This window comes from Petromyzon marinus, chromosome 36 (assembly GCF_048934315.1).
Source record: "Petromyzon marinus isolate PM22_M1 ecotype Great Lakes invasive population chromosome 36, UKy_Petmar_22M1.pri1.0, whole genome shotgun sequence".
NCBI classification, from domain to species: domain Eukaryota; kingdom Metazoa; phylum Chordata; class Hyperoartia; order Petromyzontiformes; family Petromyzontidae; genus Petromyzon; species Petromyzon marinus.
In genome coordinates this window covers 3,641,938-3,667,327 of record NC_133702.1, presented here as the reverse complement: position 1 = coordinate 3,667,327, position 25,390 = coordinate 3,641,938, and the positions used below count along the sequence as shown (strand labels likewise).

General features: G+C 51.4%; 1 protein-coding gene across 1 annotated transcript in view; it reads right to left on the bottom strand.

The window, feature by feature from the left end:
• LOC116949400 (A disintegrin and metalloproteinase with thrombospondin motifs 20-like) overlaps nt 1-25,390 on the bottom strand; it is a 165,099-nt gene that overhangs the window by 36,904 nt on the left and 102,805 nt on the right. Inside the window, exons 13-25 of the mRNA XM_032966683.2 lie at nt 25,194-25,375; nt 22,483-22,619; nt 20,603-20,720; nt 19,620-19,715; nt 14,808-14,974; nt 11,970-12,099; nt 11,058-11,187; nt 7,964-8,237; nt 5,304-5,474; nt 4,401-4,565; nt 3,619-3,738; nt 1,748-1,849; nt 85-255 (exon numbers count right to left, since the gene is read on the bottom strand). Of these exons, the coding sequence (XP_032822574.2) occupies nt 85-255; nt 1,748-1,849; nt 3,619-3,738; nt 4,401-4,565; nt 5,304-5,474; nt 7,964-8,237; nt 11,058-11,187; nt 11,970-12,099; nt 14,808-14,974; nt 19,620-19,715; nt 20,603-20,720; nt 22,483-22,619; nt 25,194-25,375 (1,963 nt within the window). The remainder of the gene's footprint in view (nt 1-84; nt 256-1,747; nt 1,850-3,618; nt 3,739-4,400; nt 4,566-5,303; nt 5,475-7,963; nt 8,238-11,057; nt 11,188-11,969; nt 12,100-14,807; nt 14,975-19,619; nt 19,716-20,602; nt 20,721-22,482; nt 22,620-25,193; nt 25,376-25,390) is intronic.

The following is a 25,390-nucleotide window of genomic DNA, read 5'->3' as shown; positions in this document are numbered from 1 at the left end:
ATGAACACGATGGTTGTGCCAGTAACATCATCGGGGTGGGGGGGGGGGGACTAGTCGGATGGCGGAGAGCTCAGGGGGTCTCACCGGGCCCCAGGTGGAGGCCTGCCACCGCACGCACGGCCCCGAGGAGCAGGCCTCGCGCTCGTGCGGCCGGGGCAGGTGGGCGCACGCCGCGGCCCCTTCGGCCACGTCGCCGTCCGCGTCGCGGCAGCTCACGTAGCGCTCGCGCACGCCCTCCCCGCATGAGCGCGAGCACTGGGGTGGGAGGGGAGGCAGTGGGGAGGGGGGGGGCAGTGGGGGAGAGCAAGCAGAACCTCCGGTGAGCGCGGTCAGGCTGTGTATGGCACGTACATACATTACTGAACACCGTGGATCAGGGCCATCGGGCAGGACAAGCCCATTGAAAATAAACCATTGAAAATTGAGACCTATGGAAAATAAAGCGATGGATATCTGACCCGTGATAAATAAACCCGCGGCAAAGCATGTCTGTGACAGCAGACTTTTGAAAAATAAAACCAGGAATATTGAAGCTTTCAAAAACACAAAGCATGAATGCCAGATCCACGATTGTCATCCCATGAACAATAGTACTGTCCGAATACTTGAATCATGAATACCAGACAGATGAAAAAAACACCTGCTTTTTTCGAAAGAGACTATGAAAACCATACCCATTAAAAACGGAACCATGAATATCAGACTGTTTACCATAGAGGCAAGGACACTCTCTGTTGAATATGGGTCCTGGTATATCTTAGCGATCTCTTTTCCGCTTCTGTTTAAACAAGCCGACTGACTATATAACATTCTGAATGGACTTGCCCCGGCCCATCTATCTCCCCTCATTGCAGCTTACACCCCATGCAGGGCACTTTGTTCATCCAGTCTGGAGCTGCTCAATCAGCCTCAAATTAAACGCAAGACAGTGGGGTCAGCGTGCCGAACAATCTGCAGCTCCCATGGAGTGGAACGGAACTACACAGGGAAGTGGATATCCATGGAGTGGAACGGACTCCCACTCGACATTTATCAACTTCAGTCCCTTCCACTATTCAAGCCATATTTAAAAATAAAACAAATTGTTTACTACGGCCATTAATTGAGTTGACCTTGGTTTGGGGTTTGCATTTCGATTATTTACATGGTTTGGCTGCTATAAATGTCCACATGATAAGCCACTTCGTTGAGCTATCATTTGTGTCCAGGTCGCTTCTCAAAATGAAGCTAATAGCTCAGTGGGCTTTGCCTGATATAAAAAAATAAAACATTTTTTCGTTTTATTTGCATATATTTTTTTAGTGATTTGTTTACCTTTTCTATACTCTGCACTCCTGTTGTGTTTTTGTACTGTTTGTCGTTGCCCTACTGGACATCTGTGAAAAAGAGCTTCATAGCTCATCGGATTCCTCCAGTATAAAAAATAATATGCTTCTGATGTGTCCTGCGAGGGGCATTTTATATATATATACATATAGCTGTTGCCTCGTACATCGTTGTGAGATGCAGTTTTGCACGAACGACGCTGTGGGAAAAATGTGTAGTGGGTTCCACAGAGGCGCACATTCGAACTTGGAGGCAACACGTTTATTCTTAACACAACGGGGTAACCATAGCGCCAGTACCACCCTCCTCTCGGCACTGGCGCTGCACCACAGAGACACTATACACGCCGCTACAAACGTGTACGAGTAATAATAATTATGATTAATGCTGCAGGGGAAGTGGCATCGAGGGGAGTACTCACATCGGTCCAAGAGCCAAACCTCCACTGCGTCTGGTCCGGGTGGGTCGGATGCCCTGGTGTGCTGGGCACCACGGGCAACGCACACTCCACCACCTTGCATTCCTGTGTTGGGCGAGAAAGAGCGACGGGCCACTTAAATAAGTCCCTCTGAATTAATTGACTTCTTAATCATCATCGCGTTAGAGTGACGCGACGGACGACAATATTGACGTCTGAAAATGCAACCCTGCCTGGCTGTCTTTTATGAAAATCTAACGCGTGGGCCCAGCCAATATATGTCACTATTCACTGCCACGTGACCATTGGGTTTGTTCGAGCTCATCGACGGTGCTTGCGTGATAAGCTCTTAAAATATCAGTGGGTTGTTTTATGTCATTTAATCCGTACCAACAGAGTTTTTCCACATCAGGTGGTGAAAATTTCTATTGAATTCCATGGGCTATTTAAAATTTTAAGCATTGGCCGGTTCTCATTTCCATTATCAGTGGGAGCCCTCTAACTCGACCACTAGTCTATATCACAGGCAATCTTATGTACGTACTCAATAATAATCAAGTGTCATTGTGTATCTTAACTTCACTTATTTTTTTAAAGCTTTCGTGACTGCAGGGATTCATCTTCTTGGTTCTTTCGGTAAAGTCACGTGACTTTACCGAAAGAACCAAGAATATGAATTCACTTATTTTTTTTATTTTTTTTTATCTTTCCGCCTCCAATGTTGTCCCATCGACACGATATGACGTATACATGCAGATCTACGCAACGCAACCCTACATGTCGTGACAACTACACAGGGAAGTGGATATCACAGAGCTGCCTCTGAGGGCCCTTCAAGTGACCCCTGGTCCACGCAGTGGCGGGCAGCACTTTCCCATCCACGCTGTCACAAAGAGTAATGTCCATCGCACGATCGGCAAACTGATTTTTTATATATATTTCAAGAGTATAACATTTACACGCGTTTAGGGCAGAACCCCATCTTTTTTCACAATGTGTTTTTTTTCCTGTGCAGTCGCTGTTAGCCTGGGCTGCCGCCATCAACTCACGACGATTGAGAACCCACTTCAACCACTGGCAGTCGTTTGCATTCAACCCCAGGGTGTCAGCGGTGCCAGCTCAGCGCTCTGAACCCTGAGCCACACCTGGCCACGTGGCACACACGTTTAAAGGGGAGGCCACACAAACTGACAACGCCTGCGCGTTTTTAACGAGGTGGTGGGCACGCACGTGGCTTTAAAGCTCCACCGCTGCTGGGGGAAGGACCTCCGCTACAGAGGAGCTCGAAATCACCTCCCTATGGGGTATTTTTGCCTACTCTTCCACGTCTCGACAGAAGTGGCAGTGCCCCCACACACCACTTCACCCCCTGCCGGTCGACTGGCTGTGTGTGTACCCGTGCGTGCTGCTGGTTGGACAGAAGCGGGTGGATTTCGGAAAGGCCGCATCAACTACCGCGCCGGGAGATCGACTTGAACCGGTGCCCTCTGCATTGCAATTCCTGGTGGCATCTGTTCGTCAAAGGGCGCCCGTATATATTCGGGACTTCTGAGGAGGACGACTCCACTTGGCATGTGGAGGCTCCCCTTACTTTTGTCCCTTATCCCTTATACCCCCCTCCCCCTGCCCTCGATATATTAACCGGCTCTTGCTCGCTGGTAGTCCCCACGTGTGTGGGGCAGTGAGCACAATATCCTCCCCATCTACGGACCCTGGAGAGTATTGAGGCCGGGACTCAGTCCACGGAGTTGTTGTACTCCACCGCCCTGTAACCCCCCCCCCCCCAACCCTTGTTAGGCTCGGTGTCTTACACTGGGCTCTCGTTTTGTTACGAAGGAAAAACGATGAGGAAATAAAAGGGGTCACCCGTATACCTGCGTGTGGCTGGGCCGGGCGGTGGCGATGCATCGCTCCTCCGCCACCGCTTCCCCTCGCTCTCCCTCGATGCAGCGGATGGCGCGCATCTGGTACCCGGCGCCGCACGTGGCGGAGCACTGGTGGCAGTTGGCACGCGGTGCCGTGCGTGTACGTGGGCGTGCGTGCACGTGGGTGTCATTGAGTTGCGTGTCGAGCGTAGGCACGTGCGTGCGTGCAGGTGTTTTAGAGAGTGTGCGTTTGCGAGTGAGTATAGGTGTGTGTGTGTGTGCACATGGAAGAACGTGGCAAATGAGAAACAAAACAACCACAGTTATAATCGGATATAAACAACAAAAATTAAGCAAAGCGTGTCTTTGTCATGTGATTGTTGGGTGCTCACTCATAGCACTTGCCCTCACAGTCTGTTAAAGGCTTTTTGTATTTTGTTAATATGTTTGGGTAGTGGTGAAACAGTGATTGGGTGGCACGGTTGCAGAGGAGACAAGACAGTCAACGGCACACTGCTCTTCTAATCTGCATTTGTGCAAGGGGTGCCCCCCTCCACCACCCTCCCCCATCTTAGTTCGTACAACGTCTTGGCGTAGAGCATCAAAATCCTTGCCATGAAAAAGGTGGCACGATGATCACAACGGCCTATGGGGTAAAACAAAACAAAAACTGAAGGCCTAATCACGTAAGCTACAGAAATTCTCGAACGTCTCTTCGCTCATAGGAATGCCTTCGAGCGCGTGGGCCGTTTGCGTGCACGTGAGAGAGGGGGGGGGGGGGGGCGGCGTACCGGTCCCCACGGTCCCTCCTGCCACGTGGAGCACGGAGGCCCAAGGCAGGCGCGCACAGCGTCCGGCCGCCCGTCCGGGCCGCACATCTCCTCCGACAGCACCGAGTCCCCGGCACGGCACTCGACGTGCCGCCTCGACACGCCGCGCCCGCACGTCACCAGGCACTGCAACCCCGCGGCACGCGCGCAGACACGGCCACCATCAACCGTGCCTCGGACGCGTGTCCCGACATCAGTCTGACGTTTTAGTTCAGTTTGTCTGGAGGCCTACATACTTAGGCGTCCATCCATCCCCCCCCCCATCGATCTCTCCGTCTGCGTGTCTGCCTGACTATCTGCGTCTACACCTGCCAGTCTGTCTGGCTAACCTAACGACTTGTCCATCTACCCATCTATCCATCTATGTTTTGCATCCACTCATCCAACAGTGTGTCTGTCTGTCTGCTTTATACCGAGCTGTCTGTGTCTGTATATCTATGCCTGTCAATCTGCTAGTATACCAGTTAGTCTTTGTCTCTATGTCTGTCGGTCTGTCGATCTTTTTATCTGTCTCTATGTCTGTCTGTTTCTATATCAGTCAATCTGTCAGTCTTCCTGTCTATTTCCACGCCTGTCTATCTTTCAGCTAGTGTGTCTGTCTCCCTGCCAGTCCGCGTGGCTGTCAACGGTGTACACGAGTTGAGTGTATGCGTGTACGTATGTTGAACTTCTTTCGCACCGGACGTAGCCAACCGTGCTAATTCACAGTGCGAGGGAAGGTCAACCAACTAAACACGAAAGGGCAGTTCCAAAGAAAACGACTTTTCAATGCAGATCGTTCAAAAGTACACAGCTCCAGCGGCTTCCTAATATTCATCAGGAAGAGCGTCCCAGACGGCCGCAGAAGCACGTCTGAAAGGTCACCTTGCTCCAGTCCCCGAGTGTCCAGGCCGGGCAGGGCTGGAGGCCGCAAGGCTCCTCGCTGGCGTGCCGCTCCGCGAGTCCTGCACACTCCTCGGGCCTCAGTGGCCTGCCGGCGCCGCCGACGCACGCGGCCTCGCGCGTCCGCACGCCCCCGCCACAGCTCCGCGAGCACTGCCAAAGCGGACGGCGCGCCATGGTGGCGTTGTTAGTGGACGGAGATGGTGTCGTTTTTGTCGTCAGATTGTGCTTGTATGTCAATGAGGTTGATTTTTTTTTGTATTTTAAACTTGCTACTACTGATGCTGCGCATGGTTGGGTGATGAAACCAAGTGGACCGGGATTCGAGCGCAGAATGCGGACCATTAGACCACTACTCACTCTTAGACCCCTAAAGATAAAGATCCCTGGTATAGCTTCAACAGACTGTTGGGGCAAGTGCTGTTAGCGAACACCTATGAAGGCCAGCATGGCACACGAGAGGGATTTTTTTTTTTTACATCACACTAGGTACTCAATGGAGGCTGAGTCGATCTAGGGGAGGCCCAGGACCGATTCAGATAATCGCCACTGGTGTTGGTGGCCGTGAGAAGGAATCGAACTCGGGACCCCCACTCACACACACACACTCACTCGCCTACACTAGCAACCACCAAACAAAGATGTATGGGTCAGTGTGGGTTTGTGAGTGACACGAATGTGTGCGTTGCGTGTGTGTGTCTCCATCAGAAAGCCCAAACAATAGGGGCGAACGCTCAATGTGAATGTCAGACCCATTTGTCATCAGCTGGGCGGGCTAACAAATAACCTTAAGGATACAAGCCCTGGCTCCAGCAATTTGACTCCAAGCGTGACCAGAGGTAACGTAATCCGTAGGCAGCTACTCCGGATCCAATTCTCCCCTTGTGTTTTGAAAACGTAATCCATTGCTGCGCCCAGAGCCCCCCCTTTGTGAATTGTGTTGAAAATGCAACACTATAACTGTTTAGATTTGCAGCTTGCTGGATTTGGAATGCACACAGGCATGCCAGTGTGTCCGTATCTACACACACACACTAACTTACCCACCCATTCACTCACTAGCTCACAATTCACTCAGTCCAGCATTGTCACAAACTCACTCTCCCACACTCAGACACATCAACTCACTCATTCACAAATGACTTACCCACTCTCGGTCAACCACTCACTCAACATTCACCCACTAGCATTACCATCACGTACTCTCCCACACTCAGACACATCTACGCCATTACTCACGAATTACTTACACACATTCAGCCGACCACTAACTTGCTAAACATTCACCCGTTTCGGCAGCATCACACATTAACTCAACAACAATGCGTCCAGTGGTTGCGACATCACCACAGCACTTGTGCCAGGATAGGTGCACTTTGAGGTCGCGTGAAGTGTCGAAGGCTCAATTGTAGGTCAGGGCCAGATGTTGTGGGTTAACTCACTGAGATCACTGCATACCTTATACTCTCACACACAGAAATACACGGATACCCCGTGGAGCCTTTAACAGCCCGTTGGTGAAAGTGCTGTTCGCGAACACCTATGAAGTCCGTCACACCACACGAGGGGGTGGTGGACGGTCAACATAACGCCCAGTCACCTTTGTCTCCCCAGTGCTGATGGTTACACATCACCCCACTTATTCATTTAAGGCCGAGTAGACCTAGGCGAGGTCAAGAATTGGTTCAGATATTCGACATTGCTAGTGGTCGTGAGCAGAAATTGAACTCAGGTCGCCGGGTTAATAGTGCAGTGCGCAAACCACGACACTACCGCTCTTCACTGGCACAAACTCTCTCACACACACACACACACCGCACACACGCACCATACCCTCACACGTGACCCCGTGTTGTCACAACATGTGAGCCGTGCATGAATGATGAGAGATGCAGTTACGAATATATGCATTCGCAAAACATTGGACAAAGAAGTGACGTATCATCTTTCTTGGTTGCTGGGGCAATACGAGCACAGTTAGCGAGCAGCTATTAAGGTCGGCATGGTGCGCGAGGGGGGGCGGGGGGGGGGAGCTAGCACCACGCCCGGCCACCTTTATCTGCCAGGTATTGATGTGTATACATTGCAACAGGCAGGCCTATGCTCATTTCAGAGTTAAGTTGAACTTAGGAGAGGCCCGGGTGTGCGGCAGCCAAGAAATGGAATGCGTCCCAAAGGGCGTCTAACAAGGAGATACGAGCGATAGAATCAGTTCATGTGCAAGTGCTTAGGTGGGTTATTACACCATCCACCTACTATTACACGTATATCAACTCACTTATTCACTCACTGAGATATTGCCCACTCTCAATCACTCAATAACTCCGTCATTAACTCAATTGCGCACTCATTCACTCACCCACTCATACACCCATCCACTCACTCACTCACCCATCCACTCACTCACCCACCCAAACACCCACACACTCACTGAGCCAATACCTACACGCCCACTAACATACTCACTGAGCCAACCTCTCACCTACTCACTCTTTGGGCCAACCACTCACTCATTCGACCAATTCACTGCTCACTCACCCACCCATTCACTCGCTCGCTCACTCACCCACCCCCCCCCGCCCACTCACTCACATACTCACCGAGGCAAGTACGCGCTCGACCCGTCGCTCGCTCCCACCTACCTCTGACCACGGCGAGTATCTCCATGTCACCAGCTTGCACTGGCCGTAGCAGGCCTCCCGCGTGGACGGCTTGGGCTGGTCCCGGCAGTGCGCGTCGTCCGTCGGGTGAGAGGGGCTGCCTCTCCGCCCCGTGGGCCCCGCCGCGTCTCCTCCGGCCACGGGCGGCTCCTCCACGGCCGGCCCGCCGACGGAGTAGCGGACGCATCGCACGTCCAGCGTGCGGTGACCCGAGCCGCACTCCGCCGAACAGTCGCTCCGCCCCAGCACGTGCCACCTGCGGGGAGTTTTGTGTTTGTGACTTTCCTCTCGGCCACCCCCCCCCGCCACCCCTGCCGCCACCGGGGCCTTGCTTACGTGTTGAACCGCACGGAGGCCTTGCTAACGCGTCGTACTGCACGGAGGCCATCGTTTGTCCCACCGCTGCGTGAAGGCCTCCCCCCCAAGCAGCCGTTGCGGCATCGTGCCGGTTTTTCGGCCATACTTCCCCCTCCCCCCCCCGTCCCACACACTGACCAGCGCGGGGGGATACAGAGGTGGGGAGCGTTGAGGTGCAGAGCGACGATGGGTTTTGCTGCACTGCCCTCAACGTAGCTTCCCCCACCACCTCCAGCCTCTATAACGCCTACGATGCATTGTGGTCACTCATTCAAGCGCTGTCCAGGTGTAACTCTCGAGAGCTGATGAGAACGTGCCCATTCACGCTGATCTGGTCATAGGTGTTGGCTAAAAAGTTAAGAAGAATGCAACATGAATTACCATAACATCTCCATGACGCCTATATCAACATGGAACCCAGCAACATTTTTAATAGGCTACAACATGCTGATGAGAAGCGGAAAGATGAAACCAGTTGAGGGTTTGCCTGCTTCATCAATTGCTGCTGGAAATGCATCGGTAGAGACGCTCCTCTTGGCTGATGGAATTAAATGTAATTCTACGAGATATATTGCCAATGTAGGAGACCAGTGGTTATTCATTGTTTCATAACAAGGAGAGATGTGTGTACTTATTCGTAATAATGCAACCTTGCAAAAACACCCATTTAAAGAAAGTCAGCACATTCACAGCAACGTATACAGAATGCAGTAGTGTTTGTGAACGGTAAGCTGCTTGAACATTAACTTAGGTAAATTAATAAATAAAACTGCCTATTTTATTTTACTGGAATGTTTTGGAAATAATGTAATAAGCACACAAATACACTTTTTAATGAAACAGCAGACACGTACTAATAACGCAAACTGCACCAGTGCCAATAAAATAAATGTATTCATTTTAAGGCCCAAAAAAGCCACACTTAATTGACCTGGATTTCACAGTGATTTCCCAATAAGCCAAGAAGTCACTGACGCCACAAAAAAAAAACCTTTTGAAAGCCGTAAGAGCTACGCTGATGAAGGCAGCGGTTGGAATAAGCACTCATGCTTGCTGCAAGTGAACATTTCATCCCATTTCATTAACGACAGCAGCTAAGATCTGTTGGTCCGATCTCAAAGCTGCAGATGCGTCATAAAATAGCAGCACACAGCCTTTAATGCCCCGTCTGCCGTAATTTGCTGTTTGTTCAACAGCACTCGGCGCATGTCAGAAAGACTGTGCACGTTAAATGTGAAATCCACGACGCTGCCTATAACTTGCATAATGCACTGCAATGTGCAGTCCTTAGTCACATCCACTGCTTGATGAGGGTCTACTCAGGCTGTGTGAGTTGTGGGGGTTGCGTAACCATACTTCACCACGCTGGTCAATGCGGATTGGTAAAGAGCTTTCCCAGGACCGGTTCTCTCACTGAATACGGAAGTGGGGTTCATTTTTTTTGTTGCGTACAAACATTCCTGTGTGGGCTGAGACAATTAATTTGTCACACCAGAGAAAGCTGATTTAATCACGGGTGGCTGCAGCCCTAATTGGAAGCCAGGATCACAGAAGTGGAGGCTCGCTGCCCTGACAGTGCGAACCCCCGCGGCCACCCCAACATGTTGATTCTAGATACACTCATGAGGAAGAAAATGCCTCATCTTGTTCAGAGGGATGTCGCGTCTTCTAACACTGTTAACCCATTGCCCTCCCCGACTTGGATTTCTTGCCATTGTGTAATGCTTCCTCACACACTGACCTTGCAATCCGGCGGTTGCCCGGATCGATCTATCGATACGGCATTTTAAACAATGGGAAGTTTTCTGAAATCCCTCCGTCACTGCCCACCCAACAATATAAACATGGGTGTACCACAGTTAGCAGATTGTCACGATCGTGTGCGGCGCGGAAACATTTAGTTACAACCAGCTCTTCCAAGACGTTTTGCCAGCGTGGACGAGTAGGCCAAAGGCCCTTTAGGCGGGGGCTCTCTGTGGATCTCACTGGTGGAGGTCTGTCCGCCAGCAGCGGCGTGAGCGAGTACACTTGCAGTGCTGCACCTTTACCCCCTGATCAGCGTTAAACAAAAAAATGAATATTTTATTTATTTTACCAGGTAAGGCCCACTGAGCTCTATGGCTTTTTTTCATAAGTGACCTGGTAATAAATTATAGCTGAAATAAACGCATACACTGAACACGTGGCACGGTGGGCTTTAAAGTGAAGGACAGGAAGAGGAGGTGGGAGGGAGTGAGGGAGGGGGGGAAGGCAGATGAGGGAGGGAGGGGAGGTAGGGGGGAGGGAGATTAGGGAGGGGAGGGAGGGGAGGGAGGGGGGGAAGAGGGAGGGAGGAGAGGGGAGGGAAGGAGGGGAGGAGGGAGGGAGGGGAGGGAGGAGGGAGGGGAGGGAGGTGGGAGGGAGCGACAGGGAGATGATGGGAAGGAGGGAGGGAAGGGATGGAGGAAGGGGAAGGAGGGGAGGAGGGAGGGAGGGAGAGGGGAGGGAAGGGGAAGGAGGGAAGGGATGGAGGAGGGAGGGGATGGAGGAGGGAGGGAGGGGATGGAGGAGGGAGGGAGGGGAGGGAGGGAGGGAGGGGAGGGAGGAGAAGGAGGGGAGGAGGGAGAGAGGGGAGGGAGGGAGAGGACGGGAAGGAGGGAGGGAAGGGAGGAAGGGAGGAGGGAGGGGAGGAGGGAGGGAGGGAGGGGAGGGAGGGAGGATGATCTCGGCACGGTGTTACCTTAACTCACACTCTGAGTTGCACGGCTCGGACAGGGACACCGGGGGCCTCGGCTGCCCCACGCAGCGCTGCTCCGACACGGGGTGGCGGTCTCGCTCGCGCACGCACGTCACTCGGCGCGAGCGCTCGCCTGGTGCGCCGGATCGGGGGGGGGAGCGGACAAGCACGGCGAGGCGAGGCACGGTCACAGCTCTTAGATAAGAAACAAAAGCGTGTGTCCTGGGTCTTCCCTAGGTCGACTCAGCCTCAGATGAGTACTTGCTGCGCTGTGCGGTGTGTAAAAACATCGCCACTGGGGAGACAAAGGCGGCCGGGAGTGGCGCTGGCCACCTACCTCCTTGTGAGATGTGCTCGGCCTTCAGGAGGTGCTCGCTAACAGCAGTTGCCCCAACAGTCTGTTAAGGCTACACGGGGGATCTTTGTACATGAAAAAAAAGTCACTTGAAGGGACCTCAGCAGTAGTTCTGTGATATCACCTTCTGCGACCCGTTCTCTAACACAGTGAATGAGCATTGCTCCGTGAAAGGGCGGTTAGTCTCATGACAATGTGATGCCGATAGCACAATTGGAATACGTCTGCAATTCAAAGGAACAAAACGGGTACAGCTCACGTTTTTCAGGAAATGCATGCACGTGTTCTGTGTGTACGTTGAACTTATTTCGCACCGTACGTAGCCAAGCGTGCTAATCGGAGGTGCGGGGGAAGGACAACAACAAACCCGACGTCTCCTCACCTCAACCACAACCTCAGACCTAACCTTTAACCCGAGCCACTGAGGTGGCCTCACACCTTAATGTGGTTCACAACTCTGTCCAGGGCCACCGCACGCATGCATGCACGTTGGGCTTCTTTCGCACCTGTACGTAGCCAACACGTGCTCGAATCAGAACGCGTGTTCACTTCTTTCGCACCTTGGCAAATGCGGCTGCAGTCCTGCCAGGGCCCGTACGGGTCCCAGACGAAGCGCTCGCTGTGCTCCTCCATGGGGACGTTGAAGGTGTAGTGCACGTCCGGGTTGTGCAGGCGGCCCACGGACAGCACCTGGGAGGGCGAGCACAGCAACGCGGCGAACGTCTTACTTCCTGTCGTACGGCCGACGACGTTGCGGACGCGGAGCGACGGCCGCGATTTCGCATTCGGGTTTGTCGAGCCAGACAAGCGCGTCGGGAGCAGCCGATGGAGTTGTTATCGCTGCGACGTCTCCTGCGCATTTGTCGATCGGGCGTTGCCTTGTTACACGTTGTACGGCCTATTCTGGGTGGCCACAGTCGCACATCACTGGAGAGTTTTTTTTCATTTTCCATTTGTGCATCAGGTATCCGCATTTACTTGCGTGGCGTGTGCAGTGGACGCGGTTTTTAGGGTGGACGAATCGCGACGAATGCCCCCCCCCCCAACGCGGCGACCGAACATCGGTCGTCGATCTCCCGGGCTCCAGAGCAACAACGCGAACGGAGGGTCAAGTGACGACGCGATCGGTAGCCTCGTGTGCGACGGACGTGGACAAGGGTCGAGGAGCTCTTAGCTAATAGCTCGGTGGGCCTTACCCGGTTAAAGGAAATTTTTGTTTTTGTTTTATTTGTATACATTTTTTGGGTGATTTGTTTACCTTTCCTATACTTTGCACTCCTTTCGTGTTTTTGTAGTTTGTTGTTGTAACGTTCTGACCCACCCCTACTGGAAATCGGTGAAAATTCGCTTCATAGCTCATCAGATTCGCTTCAGTATAAATGAGTATTCTGATTATGTGTTAACGTGTGTCACGAGCATCGGACGGTAGGCTGGGAATGTTAGCATAGTCTCGTTTGTACCATCTTTTTCGCTGCTCCATCTCATGCTTACCTACTGGCCTAAAAGTAATTTTTGTATATAAATCTGCATACATAGTAAATAATACTTCAGTGTTGCGGATTTCAACGTAAGCATCGCGAGCAACGAATCCACACACCACTGCATTTCGATTGGATGGCGATTGCCTCTTATTTGTGATCTGAAGCCAGCGTTGAGAATTTCATCATTCCCATGCAGGGGAAAAGTCTATCAAACGGACAAGTGCTTTGATTTCCAATAAAGTGGTACTTATTTTGTCTGCTCAGGATCTGCTATTTGCACCTGACTAACAACCCAAAGGTTGCGAGTTCAAGACTCATTTGTGGATAAATTCAGACCATAATATATCGAGGTTCAATACTATAAGTACAATCATATGAAAAGTCAGTAACAGTTATTTTACTGAGAGATTTAGTCTCTGCCACAGTAAAGTGGAATTTCCACTACTGGCTCAATATGACCAATTCAGATGAGTATCAATGCTCGCTTTGCCAGTCCGAATTCTAACATTGATATCACATATGAACTTGAATGCATTAAAATTATTATGCTGGCAACACAAGTCTTAACTCATAACATTGCCCAAAAGAAAAACCGTTTCAAAGAGAAGTGTACAACACAACAATGCCATTACCCAAGTGCCAATTGAACTGCCCATGCACAACACGACATTGATGTCGGCTACCGAAGCAGCTGGGACGAACGGCTGATGAAGTAGTGACAGCTCGCGACAGATTGACACGTGCCGACAGCTCACGGATTCAAGTGTCACTGTGACCTGAGGCTTGCCAAACCCTCGCCTTGCATGGCAGCAACAGGGACGTGATACGCGTTGAAGATCGGGCCATGACAGGCAGGGAACTTCAGCTACTAAGGAGATGACAGGGTGAAGTGCAGAAGCTTAAATGGTGCAAATCTCCCTGCCATAATTTAGTTGTCCGTGTTGTTCTGTTTGTCATAGGGCACAACACAGGGGGGATACGTTATTACGGTCATTATTATGATAATTAATCACATTATTACGTTCATTATTCACATTATGTTAATTTATCACATCATTATGGGGCGCCACAGTGCTTAAATGTTAACTATCTCGCCTGGTATACAGGAGGTCGCGGGTTTGATCCCAACCTTGACGTCTGCTGCATGTTCTCCCTGTGGTCGCATAGAATTTTCACCGGGTCCCCAGGTTTTTTCCTCCACAATTAGAATCAAGGGGCAATTAGAGTATTTGGCTGCTATACATTTCCACATGATAAGTCACAAAGTTGAGCTATCATTTGTGGTCCAGGTCGCTTCTGACTAAGAAGCTAATAGCGCTGTGGGCCTTACCTGGTAAAATAAAACAACCAATATGTTTAAATAAAAAGTTTTAGTTTAGTTTAAATATTTCGATTTAAAGCTTTCGTGACTGCAAGGATTCATCTTCTTGGTTCTTTCGGTAAAGTCACGTAGAATGAGAATAAAACAATAAAACAAAATAAGACAATAAAATTATTCAGGTGACGAAGGCTACTTGTGTTGTGGCCGAAACGTCGTGAGAATTTTATTGTCTTATTTTGTTTTATTGTTTTATTCTCATTCTACGTGACTTTACCGAAACAACCAAGAAGATTAGTTTAAATAGTTCAATAGTTTAGTTCGTTGTTCGAAAAAATTGAAGCAACTGGAAAGAGAGGACATAAGAGATTGGTACCAGATTGATGTGCGCTACCTGAGCAAATTGCCACAAGGACAGAGGAAAGTGTAAACAAATTACGAAATGTGCAGTGGACACCAACGAGATATCTGCCCCATCGATCGTGATGGCGATGAGGATGATGATGAGTTTAATCAAGCGCGAGGCTGTCGAGATGACGTTACGTCTCGCTGGACCTCGTGGGACTGGGATGGGCGGTCGGGCGGAAGGCCTGGCTTGCCTGCAGCACGACATCCTCGGGGATGCGGTCGGTGCAGTTGATGCGCTCCGTCGCTTGGTCCGAGCCGCTGTACTCGAGCACGGCCACGCCCACCTTGACCTCGCGCTTGAACATGCTCACCACGAAGTTCCCGTTCAGCAGGAAGTCGCCCTGCGCCCCGGTCAGCGCTGCGGACGGCGGGGCAAAAGAAGTGCCGAGGCAAAGCGATTGGCGTTCGTGAAGCCTCCCTTCGAGAGGCTCGTACGCCACGGGGGGGGGGGGGGGGGTTGCCCAGCTTTTCCGCAGACCGACCCCGGATATATTTTCTCACTCGGCCTGAGTCTTACGCACCTGGGCCCGTGCTCTGTCGTTAAGTTCAACGCAATACCACCAGACGTCGGGACAAATCGACTTCCTTACCGCTCTTGTGTAACCGCGAAAAACTCCGCACGTCCGATTAGCACGGTTGGCTGCGTGTGGTGCGAAAGAAGTTCAACATGATACATACATATGGATAAAGTAGGGAAATTACTGTATATACAATATATTCAGGCAACCAGGCTTGCACTTTTCGTAGAACAAACCAAAAACCTGCCTGTTACAAAAAATAAACAAACTGCGGCAGTTTTCAGTTGGAGTGATTTTGCACCCACGATTAGAGTGAAAGAAAAAAAGCCATTATCATCATCATCATTTTTAGCTCAAGGTTCCACAGAGGTTGGTATTCCAGCCCAGAGGGGCATGAGATTGCAACAACTGAGCGATTACACTCTCGTAATAAAGGCGTGACAATCGCTGAGAAATCTCCGCGTCAGGCGAATTAGCCATCGAGGTCCAAGAACGGCGCACAGTCTCACTTGGGAAAATAAGCAGGCGTGCAAAGGGCTTAGGGAGGCTGTCGATAATGAACTGCAGATAATCATAATAATTCTGAGCTAATGGGGAAATTTCTGTACATGCCACGACTTGCCAGAGTTCAAAGCCTCCTATGTAATAAAAACAAAATGAAAATCCCTTTAGACAACAACGAAAAAAAATATCTCATTAACAAATGGGACAATCCCAGTCGTTGGACTTGTGCTGAGGGATCCAAAAAAATAAGGGCCTCGTTGTTCGCAAGCAATCAAAGCAGATTACAGTGGAAATAACGCAATACATTCCACCGTGCACTGCGATGGCTATCAGTGAGAGTGAGTGCCAGGTACTGGGGATTATGTGCGTTAGCGATGACTGCACACACACACACGCACACACACACGCACACACACGCGCACACACACGCGCACACACGCGCACACACACACACACACGCGCGCATTCACCGCTCAGTGGCAATAAAATATTGCGTCGTTAAGTTTGGTCGCGGAATTCCGAAACGCGAGCCAAATTGCTCTGGTGAGGTTTTTTTTTTTTGGGGCATTTTAGCAAGAATCCAGGCCGCTTGACGGAGATGCACAGTGGGGGTGAAGGCAAGTTCGGGTGGATCACACTCGAATATTCATACGGAGCACTGATGTTGACCTTCTGAGACACGTCAGCGGAGTGAGAACAGGCTAATTAAATTCTGCTGATTAGAATTGTTTCGGGGGATCCACAGAGGGTTTTGGCTGGCCAACGGACAGAGACGGTCAACCGCATCGCGCGCTTTCAGATGCACTTCTGCGGCCGCCTGCAAGGCCCTTCCTTCTGATATGAGGATGCCGCTGGAGATCTATGCGCTTTAAAATTATCTAGAATGAAAACGAATCTCTTTAGAACTGCTTTTTTTGGGTTTAGTTCGCTGTGAGACCCCCGCACCTCTCATTACCACGGTTGGCTACGTAGGGTGCGAAAGAAGTTCAACATACGTGTACACGCGTGAATGTAATTTTCTGCAGTGAAACAGACCCTTGTGGATTTGTCGCATAATTTCCACGTCATACCCAAAATATATCTGTACAGGAACACTGCCTTGGAGCAATGGTCAACAAACTGGACTAGCAGTCCGCATGTAACTCCAATTCAATCTCGTGATGTGGCAGTGGAAGCAGAGGGCGCGTCTCTTAAACACCGGACACCACCTCTGTCCACCCGGCAGTATCAATGGGTTCACCACGTCCAGTCGATCCGCAGGTCGTGTGTGGTGGGGTAAAGCGTGGGTACTACCACCTATCTGCAACACCTCAGGCCAGTGTGGAAGAGAGGGCCAAAATAGCTCTCTAGAGCTCCCTCGAGTGGAGTCTCTTCCGCCAGCAGTGGCATTAGCGGGCACTTGCAGGCCTGCACCTTAACCTTCGATATGTATGACAACAACAACTACAGCAGCCGCAATTTGCCACTAAGTGGCGGTCACGTAACCACAGCCCTTGTGCCAGGTTAGGCGCATTCATATACATTTATTTAACCAACTCATCACACAATATAGCCTCTGACGTGTTTCGTAAGGCTTCGCTATAACTGTTCTGCTTTGTGCTTTTCCCATTATCCAACATCCCATTTTAAAGTCCCAAATCCACCGGATTAGGGTTGATGCCCCCTGGTTTAACGTTTTCCCACATCGAACATTTAATTCCGCTGATATCCACTGCCCCCCTCCTCACCTCTGAAAACACGAAACCGAGGTTTCACTCTCTCGCATGTGTGTAAAGTCCACAATGCAATTTAACTTGCATTGTGTGGTTACATTAATACTCACAGGCATTCATGAAGGGACTATGCAAATGTTCCACTGGACTGCAGTTTTAGCTGAGCCTTTGTTAACACCTGACGATGCTGGCCCTAATCTCCAGGGAAAGGTCGTGAATAAAAACATGTGCCACAATACTGCTCGCTTTTCCAAAGCGCTCCGGATTTTGCTGAGAAACCGAACCAATAGGCACGTTTGCCCGCGACGTGACACCCTGACTTGATTGGCTGCGAATTGTAATTACACCCGTACGATCTGACCCAAAGGTAACTCATTACGAACCATAACGTTGCTCGTGAAAGCCTTCGCATGAAAACAAATGAAAAAAGTTCTACCGTGCAAGTTTTCCCGGTTGTGCCGCGTGGAGGATGGCGATGGGCGAGTAACGTACAGCTTAAACTTTTTTTTTCGAAGCAAAATTTCTCAACGAATTGTGGAGCCTATTTGGCTACCGTTGAATGCGCCATTCATAAACGACAATTAAATCAAGAGTTCCGTCGTGGCTAAAAATCCACCCCCCCCCCCCCCCCCCACAGACACCTCTCATCCCGCATCCATTCCCCAGCACTCGGCTATGGACTCGCTAACCAGCGGGGGCATTCAGAGTGCAAACTCGGCCAATGCTATCAGATTGCTTACAAATAAAACTGCTCCTTTTCTCAGCAGAACCTTGGACATGCGCCCTGACTGGCACATTACAAAACGCTCCTTTCCGTAATCACATTAAGCCTCAGAGAAATTAAAGCCCCGCAAAGCTTTCCTTTCTGCCTCTCCTTTTCCGCTGCCCCCTTTATTATCTTGCACTCATTTAGAGTCAATTCAATTGCTTTCAGGGCCCCCGCTTTGATTCAGCAAGAAGAGCGCATGGGAGGTGTTTTCACGATGCTTGCCAAATCTTGAAGATCAGCGTGTAAGGTTACGTAGGATTGCTTTGTTTTGCTCCGCTTATTTTGAAAAGGAGGAGGGGGGGGGGAATTGGGGATGGGGGGGGGGGAGTTAGTGGGGGCGGCGGCGGGAGGTTGGTGATGTTTTGCTTGGGAAAAAAACAAGCTACTAAGAAGAGCGGGCAGGATAGAGCACACTGCACTTACACGTTTATTTTTTTGTATTTTTCGCCAACTTATTTCCTTCTCTCTCGCTCGTTCGGAAAGGAGGCTGGCGGTCCCGGCTCAGTCCCCTTGCGGCCAAACGGTCAGAGTGCACGAAATTTCAAAATTTCCCAAGCGGGGGGGAAAAAAAAAATTCCCAAATGATTGGATCAGAGGCAGTTTGTGACCTACTTCCAATGAACGCCAGAAACTCGCTGCCTTCAGAACATTCTTGCGGTCGAACTGGCGAACGACACTGGGGGACGCTTTCTGCGCCCACAGTGTCTGCAAATGTCACGGTGCAGTCCAGTGCAGGAAATGACAAAGGCAACGATCGGCGCGTCGCTGCTAATGCAGCCGAATAAAGACGCTTCGGAATGTCGATCACGACTCGCTTACAATGCAGCGTGTGAAGTGACTACAGCGATGTTCCACAACTCGCCACACTTGTAACGGGGGAATCAAGATTGCATCAGCCTCCCACCATTCTGCATGGATATCTACGTGTGTCTTGAACGTAAGTGGGCGCTGGAGTGGAGCATTTTGGGTGTTTCCGCAAAATCTGTCCGTGCATATGTATACGAATGTGAGTGTGTGTGCCGTGCCGGCCTTCACAGATGCTCGCTGTCTTCCCCTACTCCTATTCCCTTCCACCTGTGTTGATCACCAAGTAAGGGATCCTATCCGGACTCATTCTCACAATGTGTCTCTGCCACTATAGACTTAACTCTGAACTTGACCACCTATCTCTCCGTCACTCTCCAAATTGCTCAGTCAAGCCACTTAACGGCCACCCTCCTGCTAAACGACAGTGTTGGATGAAAGGTACCTCAATGACATTGTATCAGAGCACACGGGCGCATAAACAGCCCAACGGGCGCACACACGTGCAGGCAAACACGGCAGCCCATTCATCCACACATCCGTCCACGCACCCACCGATCCGTCTGCCTGTACTCTCACACATCCAATCCATCCGTCCATGCGCCCACACGTAATAGACTCAGCTGTCTGTCCGCCAGCCCACCCGCCTGCCCGCTCGCCCTCTCGCCCGCCTGCTCTCTGATCGTAGCCTCTCACCCAGGTAGTTGTCATCCTCAGGTTTCCCCGAGAAGCTGCGCTGCAGGACATCGATGCTGGTGGCTCCAGCTGGGATCCTGACCACTGTGTTGTAGCCTGGATGGTGGTGTAACACACACGCACACACACATGCACGCACACGCGCATATACAATTACGTCCACATGTGTGTTCCACTCACAGGTATTTTATCAATCCACTGGCTACTTGAGCACCATGAACAGTGCGAGTTGGTGAAGGCGGGAAGTATGAATGTCGGAGCATAGAAGTACGGTGCAACTATGGGATTTGCAGCACTGCCATCTGCAGAACACCACGTAGCCCAAGCTGGCACGCATGGTGTCCAGCTATCGAATTACTATCTGGCTAAACCCTACTTTGCTTCTGAAATGTCAAGGAAGTAGTTTGCCGGTGATTTGATCATAGGCACATTTATAACTACTGTACATACGTATGTATTGAGAGACATTCATATTTGAATATATATTGTACATTCATACACAGTACCTACACTTAACTCCACGACACGTGGCCTTGCCGATCTAATACCTGGCTATGCTGTACCCATTTACACTGCTGGGTGGACAGAGGTAGTGGTGGTGGAGGATTGAGGCTAGAAGGGATGTCGCGAGCTTTACTTGCAAGCCAGTAGTCGACGAAAAGCATATTTAATCATTTCCCTGCGACATTTTAACGTGTTTCCTACTGCCCGCGCTATCCACGAATTCTGAGAAAATGCCATGGGTCGATGCAAAGCGTGGTCATTCCACGCTGATCTGTTAGGGATTCCTAACAAACCAGCAACGGCTGGGATTGTTGTCTGGGATGCGACCTCATGGACAGGCGTCAGGGGCTCGGCATCGCACCCACGACCTCCCGTACACCGGGCGATGCGGTTAAACATCTCGCCAAAAGGCGAAAGGCCGGGGAGAGCAATCGGCGGTGAGGGCGACCGCCTTGCCCTGCTTGAGGAGCGCCGCGTACCGTACTGCACGCTGTGGAACGTCCCGCTCACGGTGCGGCACGACGAGTTGTCGCCCCCGCACACCCCGCACTTGTCTCGCTTTGCCCTCGAGTTGAGGATGTGGTCGCAGCCGGCTTGCTGTGGTGGTGGGGGGGGTGGGGCAGGCACGGCGCACATCCGATGAGCACGGTTGGCTACGTACGGTGCGAAAGACGTTCAATGTGCATGCATACAAAAAACCCAAAAGCTAATGGGTGGGCCCGACACACTCAACGTTAAACGAACCTTAAGTGAATGTTTCACCGTAAAACGATTCGCATTTTTATAACACGCATGCTGCTCTAGATCTCGCATTCTATATGTTAATAAATATAATGCCAACACTGCAAGAATTTAGATGGGGGACTGAGTCTTCAGCGTGAGACATTAGGGGGGCTCCCCCCCCCCATCCAGGCACCCTCCCAACCCCCCCCCCTCCCCCCCCCCCCCACTGCTTGTGGCCAATGGACTCAGCGGCCTCCTTCAAGGCTGGAAGTGAAATTGAATGAGAAGAGAAAGCAAGGTGGCTAACCGTCCCTGCGTTCAAGCGAGCACCGGCCTTTTCTCACCGCTGCCGGTGACCCTGAGCTCTGAGCTCGTCGTGGAAGTTCCACATTCCTCTGACGGTGAGGGGGCAGGGGAGGCGGGGCGACGGTACCAGCCTCGTCCCACGTCCGCGCGCCGAATCCAGCGAAGCGCTTGGCTACCGGCGTGGATGGCTTAACCGTCACGCCATCACCACCCTCCCCCTCCTCGTTCCCGCAGCCCAGCGCCGCCGCGCGTGATAATGGAGCGAGCGGGGAATGCCGCTATCAAAGAGTGAAACCGTCGGCCCGCGTGTCGTGCCGCCACCCACAGCTCACGGCATCTGGGGGTTACAGCCGTCTCGTGAGCGGACGGCTGAGTCTCACCTGGTGTCAGAGCACCCTGTGGTGCGAACATGAAACTCGCGCGCGACAGAGGACAACTTGTAAACGCTTGGTTCTCACGCGCACTGTTTTGGAAATTGAATGCACGTAATACCCTATGTTTTTTTTTACGTCTCTTCGATATTTTATTCTTTTTTTTTGTACTTTTTTTTTTCCAACCGAGGGGGGAGTTTCCCGTGCTTTCGTTGCCGGAGTGCCCCTTCTCAAAACAAAGCAAGACCGCCGAACGAAGATCAATCGCTGGCTCTCCTCAAATATAAAGAGGGGGATGGGGGGGGTAGCGGGGGCGTGCTCCATTTGATAGCGAAGGCACGCTCGCACGCACACTTGTTACACGGCGTGTCTAGCGATGCGGTAAAGCGAGCGCCAAAAAAAAAAGTTCTGCAATGACAGCGAGAGCCGCGTAAGCGTCGAAAGTGCTGCCCGAAGCAACGGGGGACTTTAAATGGCTCTTGAACGTGACAAAGGCTGCAGGAGCAGGTGGCACCAACACTGATCCATTTACCAGCACCCACCCGCCCCGTGCTGACAGCATTGAAACATTTTCCCCACACCAAATGCCCCACCGGGTCCCACCGGACCCGACTGGCCTCACCAGGCCTACCAGCCCCACCAGGCCCCACCAGGCCCCACCCGTCCCCGACTGGCCTCACAAGGCCTACCAGCCCCACGGAGTCCCTAACGACGTGCGGCCACTGCCTCGTAGATGCACGGATTGAGAAGCAGTTCAGAACGATGACAGACGGAAGCATATCGCGTCGGTTCTTACTCCATCTCACGCTGAGCACTCAAGTTAAATTTCTTTTCACATGAATAGTGTCACGTTCCGCAGCCCCCCCCCCCTTTGATATTTCCTATGCTCCCCACCCAGGGTGTGGCGAGTTGATCAGCGCTGTAGCGGGGCAAGGGAAGTGGGGGGGGGGATGCCTCACCCTGCACAGCCCCTGCACGCAGATGTCGCTGGAGTCAGGGCCGCAAGGAGTCCCGTCGACCACGCGCTCCTTCAGCTGGTAGTACACCGTGGAGCCGGCCGCGCGGCAGAACAGCTTGCAGCGATCCTTCATGAGGACTGCCGACGGCGGCGGGTGGCAGTAGAGGGGGGGGGGGGGCAGGGGTGGCACCACACGACGTGCGGCAACACGGAGAGCTGGCTCGTGATCACAGATTTTAATGAGGAGCCGGCTTACGTGTGGCATGGAACAGAGGTGGTCCGGTTGGCTCAGAGGTTGGATCACGACAGATTCTCTCAGATGCACCAACACGTGCGACTCCAGTCTCAACTTGTTTTATTTTTTTAATCAATCTTTAATTAAAATATGCTTGCACAAAACTTGTAGCTGTTGCGGCTTGGGAGCACTCTGCATGAGCCTGCAGTGTGAACTACGTAATTGGTCTTGCAATTGTTTGTATGTTTGTATATTTATGTATGCGTTTGACTGGGTGTGATATTCATTGTGTAAACTCATACTCTATAAGTTATAGATGTAGATGCTTGTGTACGTGGCATTATGTGTTTGCTATGTACGTATGGATAAATCAGCACCCTGGATAACCTTGAGAATGAGATATTTCATCTCAAGGGATTTGCCACTTGAAATATTTGAATGAATATTTTTCAAACTGCTGTCACCCTGTGCCTGGGCCTAGGTAGCAGCCTGGGCTCAAACCGGCTTCTGAAATATTTTGAGGATGATAAATTTGGCTACATTTCCGCACCGATAATTGAAACATAATATCGGTTTCACTGTCACTGGAAGGGATCTCTACTGAGATATAGCTCTGTAATAACTACTTCCACAGGCTGTTCTCTAACACGGAGGATTGCGCTGCTTTGCGAGGGACCCAATGAGATATTTGTTTTCACTCCATAACATGGCAACCATAACACAATGGAGATAAAATGGGGGAGAGGAGGGGGGAATGATAAACAATATTTTATAAGAAACAAAAAAAAGACTAGAATGTTGTTGCATGAGGGATTGGCGTGTCTGGCACCACCATATCTGGCTAACTTTGTTTAGCCAGTGATGCTTTTTGCACGTGGCACCAAATACTTAGTCAAGGCTTAAGTAACCTGGTAGAGGCTCAGCACATGTTCAGATACCACTTGCCACTGATTTTATCCCTGCCTGGAAATCAAACCCACATGGCTGGGATCACAGTGCAGTGTACTAACCACAGTGCCACTGCGTGCCAAATGCATGCCGGGTCAAGCTCAGAGAGGCCCAGGCCAGGTTTGGATACATGTAACGTGGTGGTGGTGATGTGAGCAATCACAATAAAAAAAATCGTTACTGGCATTGCAGTACCGTGCTATGAACAAAATGTCATTGTTTCCCAATGTGCTACAATATAGAGAAAACATGTAGATATCCAGACACAAGTACATGAACACACACAAATAAACAGCCACCACCAAGGCACAAATACACCCATATGCACGTAGAAACACCCATATACACATATACATACAGACTCCCATATCGCCGTCAAAGCCAGATATCCCTTGTGTAGCCTCTATAGGCATTTGGGGGTAGTGTAGTTAGGGAATTCCAAACTATGGCCAGAATGGCACACGAAGGGATGGTGTGTCCAGCACCACACCCGGCCGCCTTTCTCTCCCAAGTGGCAACATTTACACATCGCACAAGGGACTCATTTCAGGCTGAGTCAACCTAGGGAATGCCCAGGAACAATTCAGGTAATCTCGTCACTGGTATTGTTGACCGTGAGCGGGAATGAAACTCGAGTCGCTGGGTTCGTAGCGCAGCACACTAACCATTGCACTACTACTCCAAAGACAAAGATCTCCTGTGTAGCCTTGACAGGCTGCAGGAGCGCATGGTGCTAGCTCACACACACACAACAACAACCACTATTCACCACTAAATGGTGGTCCTTGTGCCAGGCTATGTGCACTCTAGGGCCACATGAAGTGTCGAATGCTCGCTGGCAGGTAGTCACGGGACAGAGAAAGGTGCCATGGGTTCACCGACTAAGATGGCTGGCCGATGCACCACCTGTGCCCCCTACTGTGCCAAATTGCTGTGTTTTAGTCGTCTGGCGCTCCACTCGTTGTTGTGAGTGCCGCTCCTCTGCCCTCTGTTCTTGCTGGAAGGCGACTGCCCCCAACTGCACCCTCCCAGCCCCTCACGAGCCTCCTCCACAGAGGCGAATCTTGACTCCGCTGGTACCATTCATTGGCAAGACCACTCAGCTCCATATCCTCTCATGCCACACCATTACACCTCTCATCCAGCCTGTGCCGCACCCGTTTAGCCCTCTCTATCAGGCTGAGCAAAAGCTACTTGGGCATGCGGTGGCTGGGCGTGCGGTGGCTGGGCATGCAGTGGCTGGGCATGCGGGCTACATGACCCAGCCAACGCAGCCTCGCCTGCGGGAGGAGCTCACCGATGGAATGTGTCCAGACCTTTCAAGGATTTGTGAGCTCCTCACACAATCCAGCCTGGTTAAACCCGGGATGGATCGCAGGCAGGCCAGCCCTGAATGTTTCTAACCGGCGAAGATGTTCCATTGGGCAGACACATGTACACACGCCCACACAACGAGCGTAAGCACGGAGACGCGCACGCCCCCCCCCCCAAAAACAGAACGCACGACGCCCCAGTGGGGCGGCACTCACTGCCGCTGTACTTGGGCACCCAGTGCACGGTGGGCGAGAGGCCCTTGATGTTGAAGTGCCGCCCGTTGAACTCGCCGCACTGCTCCTCGCGAAAGTCCCTGCGCCCGCGCGGGCACAGCTCCGTGCTGCACGAGCGGAAACGCAGCCTCCGACCCACGCAGTAGCGGCCCCCGTTCTTCGGTCTGAAGCAAGCAACA